The 12,189-nt window shown below is 40.8% G+C and overlaps 1 protein-coding gene across 2 annotated transcripts; it reads left to right on the top strand.

Annotated features, from left to right (window-relative positions):
- The first annotated feature begins 91 nt into the window (after positions 1 to 91).
- Positions 92 to 9,531, top strand: TMED2 (transmembrane p24 trafficking protein 2). 2 transcript variants are annotated; one of them, XM_006041403.4, is made up of 5 exons: positions 92 to 389; positions 2,077 to 2,269; positions 2,651 to 2,671; positions 4,617 to 4,724; positions 8,007 to 9,531. In XM_006041403.4, exons 1-5 carry the CDS (start codon positions 210 to 212, stop codon positions 8,129 to 8,131), a joined length of 627 nt encoding a protein of 208 aa, XP_006041465.1. In that variant the 5' UTR covers positions 92 to 209; the 3' UTR covers positions 8,132 to 9,531. The 2 variants fall into 2 exon arrangements, with proteins under 2 accessions (XP_006041465.1, XP_006041466.1); XM_006041404.4 differs by lacking the exon at positions 2,651 to 2,671 and having other exon boundaries at positions 95 to 389.
- The last annotated feature ends 2,658 nt before the right edge of the window (positions 9,532 to 12,189 follow it).

The following is a 12,189-nucleotide window of genomic DNA, read 5'->3' on the forward strand; positions in this document are numbered from 1 at the left end:
AGTCTTGTCCCTCGGCGGCCGCCGTGCGTCCGTTACGTGGCAGCTATGGGCTCCCGCCAATCCGCGGCGCCCGCATCAGCCCCCTCGGGTGGTGCAGCCGGAAGGGGCGGAGCTGAGGCGGCGGTGGCTGAGAAGGCAGCGGTGGCGGCAGCGACGACGGCGGCTCTGGAGGCCGCAGTCCCGGTCCTGGCTTCGGCCCCAGCCCCACCATGGTGACGCTTGCTGAGCTGCTGGTGCTCCTGGCCGCCCTCCTGGCCACGGCCTCGGGCTACTTCGTCAGCATTGACGCTCATGCAGAGGAGTGCTTCTTCGAGCGGGTCACCTCGGGCACCAAGATGGGCCTCATCTTCGAGGTGGCCGAGGGCGGCTTCCTGGACATCGACGTGGAGGTGCGGGCGCGCTGCCCGAGGCGGGGGCCCGCGGCCGCTCGGGGGTTGGCGGCGCCCGGGGCCCGCGCGGGGCCAGCGTGGAGAGCGGGACCCGGAGGCCGCTATCCGAGTCCTGGGAGGGCCCCAGGCCGCCACCCGGCGACCCCCTAACGTCCCTTTCCCTCGCACCCGCCCGTTTCCGAGCTCCGCTCGGGAGATGGAACCGTTGCTTGGCTGCTTTGGATTCTCAGCTTGAACGGCTGGTTCCCCTTGGAACCTCTCGCCGAGCTTTGTCTACCAGGCGCCGCGTGTCATCTCCGGGCCCAGGAGGCGCTACACAGTCTTGTTTAGCTGATGGCAGGTCTCGATCCGGGCAGCAGCTGCTTCCCTTCCTAGCGCGAATTAAAGTTGGGACGTGGCATGGAAACTTCTGAAAAAGTAAATCGGAAGCTGTTGAGGAATGCTAGGTAGACGTTCGTGTTGTGTTTGCCTTTATTTTTCGTAGAAACGACCCGAGTTAACCCGTTCTTACGCAGACCTTCGGATACCTCGTTTAGTCATCTCTGATTAAGAGAGTGGAGTTGGGTTATGCGTTTTAGAAGTGATTGCAGTGAAGTATCTGTGGAGAAAACGGAAAATCGTTTCAAGAAACCAGCAGTCCCTAAATTTCGTCCTGTATCATTTTCTTTAAGCCAAAAGAATGACTCGCTTCTAACTTTTTTAAGGAAACCAGATGGAATGAATATTTAAACCTACCGGTTAGCATGATTAATTGTGTCTATGGGTTTTTCCATCTAACAGTTAACGTCAGCAGAGTTAAACAAAACAAATGAAGTTCAGAAATAAGGGGATAATGGAGGTAATAACTTAAAATTAGCTAAGCTCTTAAGAGATCAGCTCTTTCAGTCTGCAGGTGGCACGGGCTTCATAAGAGGAACTACTTGAGCAAGGTCTAACAACTGATTTGGAGCACAGTGGGATGAGAACATGGGTCTCTGAATTTCCAGTCTAGTCTTTTTCCTTAAGTCTTCAGGCATAAAAGATAAAGCAGAGTAGGCAGTAATCAGTCAGGAAAAACCTCGATGTGTAGGCTTACTCAAAGTTCTTAGTTTTTAAAAGAGATTTCTTTTTTGTTGTTTTGATATTAATAGCTACATATTTGTCTGTTGGTGGTATTGGGCCATTTGAAGACAAGTGTATGGTGTGGTTTCTGTTTCTGATTGGTTTATTAAGTTGGAAAATTAAGACAAATGTAGTCAGAGTTGAAAGGTATTCAGAGAGCCTTGTTTCTTAAATGGTAGAGCTGTAGCCCGAAGAGATTACTGTCACCAACTGAAGTGGATCGATGTTCAGGTTCCTTTTTCCTAGCGAATGTTTGGCTGTCAATAGACATCACTTAACAACTTTATTTTTAAAATTATTTTTTAATGAAGTATAGTTGCTTTACAATGTTGTGTTACTTTCTCCTGTAAAGCAAAGTGAATCAGCTATAGGTATACATGTATCCCCTCTTTTTAGAATTTCCTTTCCTTTTAGGTCACCATAGAATATTGAGTAGAGTTCCTTGTAAAATAGGTTCTCATTAGGTTATCTGTTTTATACACAGTATCAGTAGTATATCTGCATCAATCCCAATCTCCCAATTTATTCCCTCATTTATTATTTTGAATCTTTTGAGTTATCTCATGAATTTCTCTTCTGCCTCCAGATTACTGGACCTGATAATAAAGGAATTTATAAAGGAGACCGGGAGTCCAGTGGGAAATACACATTTGCTGCTCACATGGATGGAACATATAAGTTTTGTTTTAGCAATAGGATGTCTACCATGACTCCAAAGATAGTGATGTTCACCATTGATATCGGGGAAGCCCCCAAAGGACAAGACATGGAAACAGAAGGTGAGATGAACATTCTGAAGATTTATATCCCTTTCTCAGAGTTAATATTAATCCTGTACATTTTCTCCACCTGAATGTAGTATTTATTTTTGATGACTTATTTTAGGTTCTGTCATTACAACCAAAAACCTTTTGTGAAATATACTTTTCATTTATCCAGATCTTCGAATTAACAAAAAGAAATGATTGGAGGTTCATGTTTATGTTTAGTTCTTTCCAGTTGCCATTTCTGGCAGCAGGCAGGTTACACATATCCTAGTTGTTGTTCTGTTAATTTGCCTACGCTGGTATATGCATCTTTAGTTGCTCATTTGTATAAATGACTACTTTAGCTAAACTTGTTTTTGTATGTGTGTGTTTATATCTTACACTCTTCTTCAGGTGGTGGAGATACCTGGGATGGTATGTGGATTATTTTCTGACAGTCTTTCTGCATATTTTTGTTGCCTACTGTCTTAATTTCTGCTTTCCTTTCTAACCTCAGTCTGTTAGCATGACAGTGTTTTTTCTCCTAGTTAAACCCTACAACTAATTTAGAGTTTTAGAGTGATTATTTTTTGGTGGTTTTTATTTTGTTACATGAGACAGAGGTAGGTCATGTGAAACTTGGTTAGACGTGAAAGGCAGTTCTAGGAGCCACGTCTACCCTAGATAAGGTGACAAAAGCTTTGTTAGACATATGTTGCAGGTGGATTAATTTTTCTTGCTCGGCTTATCAGCAGTGAGCCCTAAGTTGATTCTTCTGGATAAATCGTTTACCAGGAGCCTGCACATAAGGATTTTTTGGCCGGGGACTGGGGTGGGGTGGGCTGGGGGGGCCATGGTATATTTCAGGACTTTTGGAAACTAGTAGTTTATTTCATAGTATTAATGTGATATAATTTGCCCTAGATAGCACTTCATAGAGTATTTACATAAGTAAGGTGAACTCTTTTTAGATTTTGAAATCTATAGAATTTAAAGAATCATACTACTCAGAAATTTCTGTGCTTGCTTTTCAAGGCCATTTGCAGTTCAGGACTTGGCTAATTGTCAAGGAAAATTAGTTTTGAGGGGCTTTGACTTTTTTTGTTTTCTGGAAAATAGTCCTTTCTAAACAGTTGGCTATTTAAATGTTGGCTGGTGAGTGTGAATATTTTCCTTAAATAATCCTTTAACATGATGTTTAACAGTCTCGCTTTTGCTTGTTCATATTGGTGAATGACAGCTATAAAATCAAGCTTTCCTCTAAAGCAGTGGTTCTCAGGATGTTTTTTGCTCCCCAGGGTACACTTGGCAATATCTAGAAACATTTTTGATTTTCCTGAATAGGTTGGTGGTTATACACTGTGTCGGACACTTTCCCACCACAAAGAATTATGTGGTCTAAAATGTCCACAGTGCTTCTCCTGAGAAACTCTGCTCTAAAGGTTCCACCTAGTGCATGGACTTCTGACATGAAGCTGGTGAGAGATTATTTGTGATTCCAGCCCAGCTGCCTTAAAATGGTAGAGGCTTTTGGCTTCTCATAAGAAATTTAGGATTATTTGTGGCAATTTGGAATTCTAGATGAGGCTGGATTTTGGGCAATAGTGAATAGACCCCTCTGATGGCAGTCTTCCCTTGTACATTGCCATAATACAGCATTACCTATAAGCATACACTTTCTTCAGAACTGTTAGTTTACCTTGCTAAAGAGAATGCCTGGTTCTAGACCTTGAGCAGTTGAGAACTTGTATTTTCACTTGCAGTGTCTGCTAAATTTCCCACTGTAGTGAAATTATTGCTTTGACTATAGTACTAGAATGTTGAATTGGTGCAGATTTTCCCTAGAACATCTTCATGTTTTTTTCTGCTTAGCTTCATAAAGATTAAAAGTCAGCTTTGATAGTTTTCCTAAATTAACATTAGAGTTACATGATTTTCAAGAGTAGATTTTTATTTAGTTTAAATATTGTTATTTGTAGGATTATTACTAGGGTGTTATTATTACGGTTTTAATTTGTATTTTGTGCCCCTCCTCCATCTTTTGTTTAATCTCCCCTATGGTTGGCCGTGAGTCTGGTGAACTTCACTTAGCAATTTCGTAGAAGACATTTCTTAGGGCTGTGTTCCTTTAGTTAGTAAATGTTGTATAGCATTTTTCCTACTCTGAAAGAGGTTTCTCTACTGGGAACGAACTTTTTAAAAATTCTTGGGGGATTAAATTGTCATCAGTGGTCCAAAATGATGTCTGAGTCATTTCTGAAAAATAGCTGCTTTTGTATGCCTTCTCTGGAGGAGGAGTTTGGTTTTTTTCCTGGTTTTAAGAATTTTTCAAAAAGAGATTTCCAAATATGTTCTAATCCATTTTCAAATTCTTTTGTAGCTCACCAGAACAAGCTAGAAGAAATGATCAATGAGCTCGCAGTGGCGATGACAGCTGTGAAGCATGAGCAGGAATACATGGAGGTTCGGGAGCGGATACACAGAGCAAGTAAGTTAATGCTTTGGACTTTGCAGCAGTATCCGAGGGCCATGAATTGGTGACCTGTATTACCCAAGAGCTGGATTGTGTTTTCCTCATTTGGAAATTTTGGACACATAAACATACTAAGGGGTTGACTTTTAAAAAGCACCTATGCAAAGATATTTGAGTATGTACATTTGTTTGTAGAGCTTTGTATTAGACTAATTTATTACTGGGACATTGATTCTAAACCAAACAATGCTGTTTAGATTCAGCACTAGCTTTTATAAGAGTTTTAAAAAATGAGTGGTTAGCTAGGGAGTAAGCTAACGGTTTTCATAAAGCAGAAAGGAAAAACATAAAATGGACATTGCATTGGGTTTTTTTTTTTTTGCCTTTTTTTTTTTTTGCATTGGTTTTAAATCCGATATGTGAAGTTTTTGTGATCAATAATCATGCCGAGGCTTAGCTGTTTTTCTAAAACCTGGGGTATGGTTTAATTAAAAAGCATTAAAACATGAATAGAGGTGTTCATCAGGTAAAGATCAGTTTGGGTCCCAAGTTTGCAACCTGGAAGCTGTGAGTGTGTTTGTCTTCAGAAACATTGATAATTGGAATCCCACCCTAGGTTGCAAAGCCTGTTTTAACCCGTGGCATAGCACTAATTATGATACTTTTGCATTTAAAATTAAAGAGGTACCATATTGATCCACAGACGAGATACCATTTTTTTTTTTTTTTTTTTTTTTTGGGGGGGGGATGATCATATCTTAAACCCAAGTCCACACCTGTCCAGTGTCTTCGTCCTTCAGGTCACCCTTGGGGATGGGCCTCACTGGGCGTGAGCTCGTCTGTAAATGCAAAGTGGCTTTTGTGTGAAGTCTTTGTTCTGAAGGTGGGATAGGGAGTGGAGAGAGGAGTGACTCAAATAGATGAGAACAGGTTGAATTTCTCCAAGATTCTTGCCAGTGATGGAAAGGCATCGTTAGGACGTAGAGCCCAGACTTCACCTCTGCTTGGGAGAATAATGAGTAGATGTGACGGACTGGACAGGTGCCTCTGTTCTTACCTTTTTGGGGTGGATTGGGGCATGAGATGGACTGAGGCTTATATGCAGCCACTCTTGCCTCTTCCACCTCATTCCTTCTCCTGGCCTGTGCTCTTATTCTTCTCACCTTCTAGCATCCCTACCTTCTCTCCATCACCTGTTGCTTATTTTTCTCCCAGGAGGGGGCCAGCCCATTCTGATGAGAAGGGCTCAGAACTTTCGCTGCTTTGTAGCTCAGCTAGCACAGCAGCCAGAGGAGGCCCCCATCTTCTGGTGTCTGGAGGCATCCGACCTTTTTCTCTCATCCTAAATTTGAGTGGAGATACTCCTGAATTTGTTTCACAAACAAAATAGAATTTTAGACATTCAGTCTAATTTTATAAATCCAGTAGTTCCCACAGTGTTTGTTTTTTGTATATCTTCCTATAACACTCGCTCCTCAGAGATGGCTATAATGAGATTTTTTTTTAAAACTACAGTGTTGTAATAGTACTGTTTTTAGATCAGGCTAATGTGTGAACCAAGCTTCCCTGGTGGCTCAGTGGTAAAGAGTCCTCCTGCCAATGCGAAAGACTTGGGTTCAGTCTCTGGATCGGGAAGATCTCCTCGAGAAAGAAATGGCAACCTATTCCAGTATTCTTGCCTGGAAAATCTCATGGACAGAAGAGCCTGGTGGGCTAGAGTCCATGGGGGTGCAAAAAAATCAGACACGACTTAGTAACTAAACAACAACAAATATGTGAATGACATGAGAACAGTATTTTACATACACATATTTTCTTCGATGATTGCTTTCCTGTTATATGGCTTCAGTGTGTTCTATTTAAGTTTAAAGATGCATTTTTCTGTTATTGAAGGGAGAGATAAATACTTGTTTTTATACAGTTAAGATGCTAGTCATTAAGTTATGCTAGAAATGGATTATAAAGTTGGCTGCTGCTGCTGCTGCTAAGTCACTTCAGTCATGTCCGACTCTGAGAGCCCTGAGATGGCAGTCCACCAGGCTCCCCTGTCCCTGGGATTCTCCAGGCAAGAACACTGGAGTGGGTTGCCATTTCCTTCTCCAATGCATGCAAGTGAAAAGTGAAAGTGAAGTTGCTCAGTCCTGTCTGACTCTTAGCGACCCCATGGACTGCAGCCTACCAGGCTCCTCCGTCCGTGGGATTTTCCAGGCAAGAGTACTGGAGTGGGGTGCCGTTGCTTTCTCCGTATAAAGTTTGCAGCAGAAGTAAATTTCATGCCATGGAATGAACATTAAAATTTCAGTGTTGGTGGTTTTTAGAATTCTAGTTAATGGTTTTGGGCATTTGTCTATTCTTACTCTGGGGGAAAAAGTCATTTTCTTTCCTTGAGTAAGTATAGCTTATCTTTCTGGAGTCATTTAATTGATTTTCACTTCTTTTTGAGTGATCATTAGTCCAGCAGTTACTGCAATTCTAGTTTCTCTTTTTATAAATGATACATATACTTCTAAAAATATGCCAGTTACTTATTCATCTCTCTTAATTGCTAATTATAATTGTTTTTAGTGGTGGCCATTTGCAGAAAAATGAGAAACTACCCAGTAGTTTTTAAAAGTTAAGGAATTTGATCAGGAACTTGAAAGAATGTCACATAAATTGAGTGCAATAAATTAATACAGCCATACTATTCCTTTGATCAATTTCTTAGCTTAAAAATGGGGTAAATCCTGTAACTAGTTTAAGTTTGTCTGGTAATAGCTGCCAGCATTGGTCTGTGAAACTGAGAAACCTTTAGATCTAGAACCAATGCCAAATACATAGTGGGTGCTCAATAAATACTGAATAAATGTTTAAAGAAAAGGCACTTTGAAACATTTTAACTTAGTAGGTAGTGCTTCTTGGGTAACTTATCTTGAAAGAATAAGGTTGAATTTTCTGATTCAGCAAAAAGGATTCTAATGTTAGGGACTTTCTATGTGTGAAAGAGAGAAGGTTGGATTGGGTTTTAACTCGAGAATGTGACCGTGGGCAAGTCATTTCTTCTCTGTTCTCATGCATAAGCAGAGTGGACTTGATTGCTCCATTAATCTTTAAGGTCTCATTTAAATGTAAAACTCTGCTTTTAAGTATGTTTAAGTGCTTGGGGACAAAAGACAAAGGTATTCTGAATACTGTGAATGTTGTGTAAAGTATTAACTTTCACATGAAGTTAAGACTAGGGGTAATTTTGGATGTCTGTGCTGTTTCTTTTCTTTTGTTTGTTTTGGTGGTTAAATTTTGTTTGTTTGTCCTCCACAGTCAATGACAACACAAACAGCAGAGTGGTCCTTTGGTCCTTCTTTGAAGCTCTTGTTCTAGTTGCCATGACATTGGGACAGATCTACTACCTGAAGAGATTCTTCGAAGTCCGGAGGGTTGTTTAAAAGCCTTTTCCCCATAATCCCAAATTCATAATTCACTGTTTACCATAATAATGTCATTAGTTTCTATGTTTTTATTTTCTGAACTATATCTTCACAGCTTGTTTCTTTGTGATTAATAGATATTGGGGGAAAACACTTTTTTAGGAAAACTATAGTGAAAATTTGACATTTGATTGGCATAAATTCATATTTGAATTCTGAGGGCCTATACAGGCCCTCCCAAAACTCAAACACTAAGCCGAATATAGGTGTAGAGTCCTTAGTTTTCTTTCCTTTTATTTTCATTATAAAATACAGTTTGTTCAGGATAGTACTTTACTAAAAGGACTCTCTTCTTGGGATCCCTTATCCTACAGTTCAGGTCATTAGAAAGATTCATTTTGTTGAGAAACAACAATCTGAATCTTGACATTTTCTATCCAGCTTAATGGTAGAGCTCTGTGACTAGAGTATGTGACCAGGTTGGTACTTTTATACTTTGTCTATCTTGTTTTTGCTTTAAAGATAAGACTTAAACCAACAACCTTTACCCACCCCTCCAAAGTTTCACTTTGAACCTTAGAACTCAATCACCTCCACTTAAAATTGTTGACACAAGCAGCTAATAACCATTTTTTGGTTTCTGCCTAACCTTGTAAGAAGTTTATTAAAGCCAATTCTCTTGGGTGTTTTAGCAAACGGTAGCAAACGGTCCACTCTGCTTATGCATGAGAACAGAGAAGAAATGACTTCCTCTGTGCTGGCGCATCCACCTTCTCTTCTCTTGGCATGTAGGAGGTGTGCATTAATGTAATTGGAAAAATCTGGATTTCCGATGCCAAAGGGTTAAAGCCTCTTGGATTTCTTTGCAGTGATATGCAGCCACTATTTTATTTTTGATCAGTGGCATTTTGGCCACTGTTTAATTAGGGTACTGAACATCACTGTCAGTACTAGGGTTTTTGTTTTTCTTGGGTCTTTCTTTTTTGGCACATGTGAATTTTGTTTTGTATAGAACGAAAAACGACTTTCTTTTGGTCTCTGATAATGGGTTTAAAAATCAAGGAGCATCTGGTTTTATTGTGGGGATGATCCAGATTATGTTGTGACTGATGTATATTGGTTACTTGTACCTTTTTTTTTTGGATCTTTTCAAGGGGAAAACTACAAGTAACGAGTTTTGTATAATTAAATTTGTTACAGGTTTTCATGTTCAAGGTAAACAATTTTTCAACCTTGGGTGAAAATACTTGCAGCAGTTTAAGGTGACTGAGTTTTATCTTAGGACAACTGTTGCATGCCAATTTGTGTGCGCGTGTGTGTGCAAACACTTCAAATTGAGTTAAAAGATGTAAATTTAAAATTGGTTGTGTATCTGATCTGCCCCAGGTTCAGTAAATAAACAGTTGTTTTTAAAAACAGTCTTGGTATTCTGTGTTTTGTATATTTATGATTAATTCACATTTGTTAAATACCAGCTTTCTAATCAAAGCTGAAATGAGACATGTCATGTTTTCCCAGTAATGATGCCTATTATAAACATCTGTTACTTTTTATGTCTGTAAACTTGATAATAGTAAGCACGAATCCAGTTTTAGGTTTCCCTGTGTGGTTTCTTTGATGGGTCAGTATTAACATCTGAAGTATTTTTTTCTTTGGAACAAGTTTATTTTAACTTAGCCACCTGGTTTATGGTAGTCAGCAGTAAATTTAAAAGGGATTAAATGATTCACCCAAGCCTCACAGATGAGTGACTGATGTGACCAGAATCTAGATGTCTGCCTTTAGGAACCGTTCTTCTTTCTCTATTACACTGAGGGCCTGCTGGTAATAAAACTACGGTTTATCCAGCACCCATGCTAAGTGCTTTAGGTGGTCTGTCTCATTTATTCCTCAAAACATCTATTACCTTGGGTACTGTTATAATCCTCATTATGGAAATAAAGTCTTGGAAAGGATCCCCAGATGCAAATGCAGCTATGCTGTTTCCCTCTGTCTTTGCTTTCAGACCTGCTTGGAAATAGCTGTCAAAGGCATTTTAAGGATGTGATGATCCCATTAAAGTGAAAATGTCGCCTCAGGCTTTACTCTCACCTAGTTTGAGATGACTGCAATTTACATTACTCCCATTTACTCATACTTTGGCCACCTCATGCCAAAGAGTTGACTCGTTGGAAAAGACCCTGATGCTGGGAGGGATTGGGGGCAGGAGGAGAAGGGGATGACAGAGGACGAGGTGGCTGGATGGCATCACCAACTCAATGAACATGAATTTGGGTGGACTCGGGGAGTTGGTGATGGACAGGGAGGCCTGGCGTGCTGTGATTCATGGGGTTGCAAGGAGTTGGACACAACTGAGCGACTGAACTGAAGTGAAAATATTTGGGTGACTGCCTGGTGCTACCAGTTGTAGTCACTGAAATAAAATAGAGGAAAATTCCCTTTATCCCACTTTTAGTGGGGGAGATGAGCCTAGTCATATAAATTATATGGCATATTAATTATATGGCATATTAATAATGTGCTATGGGGGAAAGTAAAAAAGGGCAAACAGTTTTTGCTGGAGTCCAGCTCCAGCAGCCAGGGATTCAACCTGAAAAGATGAACAGTGTTGGCGATGAGGCAGCCTCTCAGTTTTCTTTTGGACTGCCTGTTTATTTCAAGTTTAAGATTCTCTTTTATACTTTTATAAAAACATTAGGCCAGAGGTTTGACATTTTCAGTTCCCCCTCTCCCAGATTTAATATCTCCATAAATCATTGTTGCTCTTCAGAGTTCCTACTTCCTACTTCCAAGTGATTGTCTTGGAATCAGCCTTATCATCTATTATCTACCTCCTCTTATGTGTCCTATAGTTGTGATTACATTGTAACTCATGCTACATTCCTCAGTTTACTGCTTATCTTCCTAAATCCTGTTTGCCCCTAACATCCTGAGCTCTCTATCTCTTAAAAAGGCTTCTAGCTATAGTGTCTCTAAAAATTCCTAATTTCTATAAGCTCTATAAAATATGCTAACTTTACAACATTCCTTAAATCTTTAACTTCTGTTTTAATTATTTCTAAGCTCTAAATTCAGTAAACTCCTTTGCCATAAACATTCTCACAAATAGGCTTCAGATAGCAATCCCTCCCATGGCCTCAAGCTACAGTCTATGTGCTCATCCTGGAACACTCTTTTGTAAAAGTCCTTGAACAAATGTCAGTGGTTAACTTTGAATTATTTTCTGAGCACAGCTGCAGAAGGCTTTGTGCCTGCTCATGCTCCTCTCAAGAACAATAAGCACCTTAATATTCCTTTTCAGTCAACTCAGCTGAGGAGAGGAAAAGACAAGTCAGAATTACAAGGTCTAACTCCATCATTCCAGGCCATGCCTGCTGAATGAGGACAGGGGTCTGGGGCTGTGCCTCCATTTTGTCAGTAATGCCTAACGCTGCTCTTGACAAGTTTTAGTGATTAGGAAGGGAAGGCATTACTGGTGACATTTCAAAAGTCCTCATGGATGTAAGGGAGCAAGCCAAGCTGAAGAGACGGGCCCAAGGCATAATAGTCTTAAGCACAACACAGTCGTGCCCGACTCTCTGCGACCCCATGGACTATAACCCACCCAGGCTCCTCCATCCATGGAATTTTCCAGGCAAGAATACCTGAGTGGGTTGACATTTCCTCCTCCAGGGGAGCTTCCCGATCCAGGAATGGAAGCCAGGTCTCCCCCATTGCGGGCAGACTCTTTATCGTCTGACCCACCAGTGAAGCCCAAAGGCGCATTCTTAACCACAGGACCACCGGGGAAGTCCCTGACTGGAGTGGGTTGCCCTGCCCTCCTCCAGGGGATCTTCCCGATCCATGATAGAACTCAGGTCTCCTCCACTGCAGGCAGATAACTTCACCGTCTGAGCCACTAGGGAAGCCTAGCCACTGGCGAAGCCCAACGCGTAATAGCTGGTCGGTAAAAGCTTCCTGAATGAATTGTACACGTGCATAAAACCAACCAGTGGTGAACACAGGAATAAGATACAGTGTTCTTATTTAGGTATCTGACCCAACTTCATCGGAAGTAAATATTTATTTTGTCCCAA

The sequence above is a fragment of the Bubalus bubalis genome, chromosome 17, assembly GCF_019923935.1.
Source record: "Bubalus bubalis isolate 160015118507 breed Murrah chromosome 17, NDDB_SH_1, whole genome shotgun sequence".
In the NCBI taxonomy this organism is placed as follows: domain Eukaryota; kingdom Metazoa; phylum Chordata; class Mammalia; order Artiodactyla; family Bovidae; genus Bubalus; species Bubalus bubalis.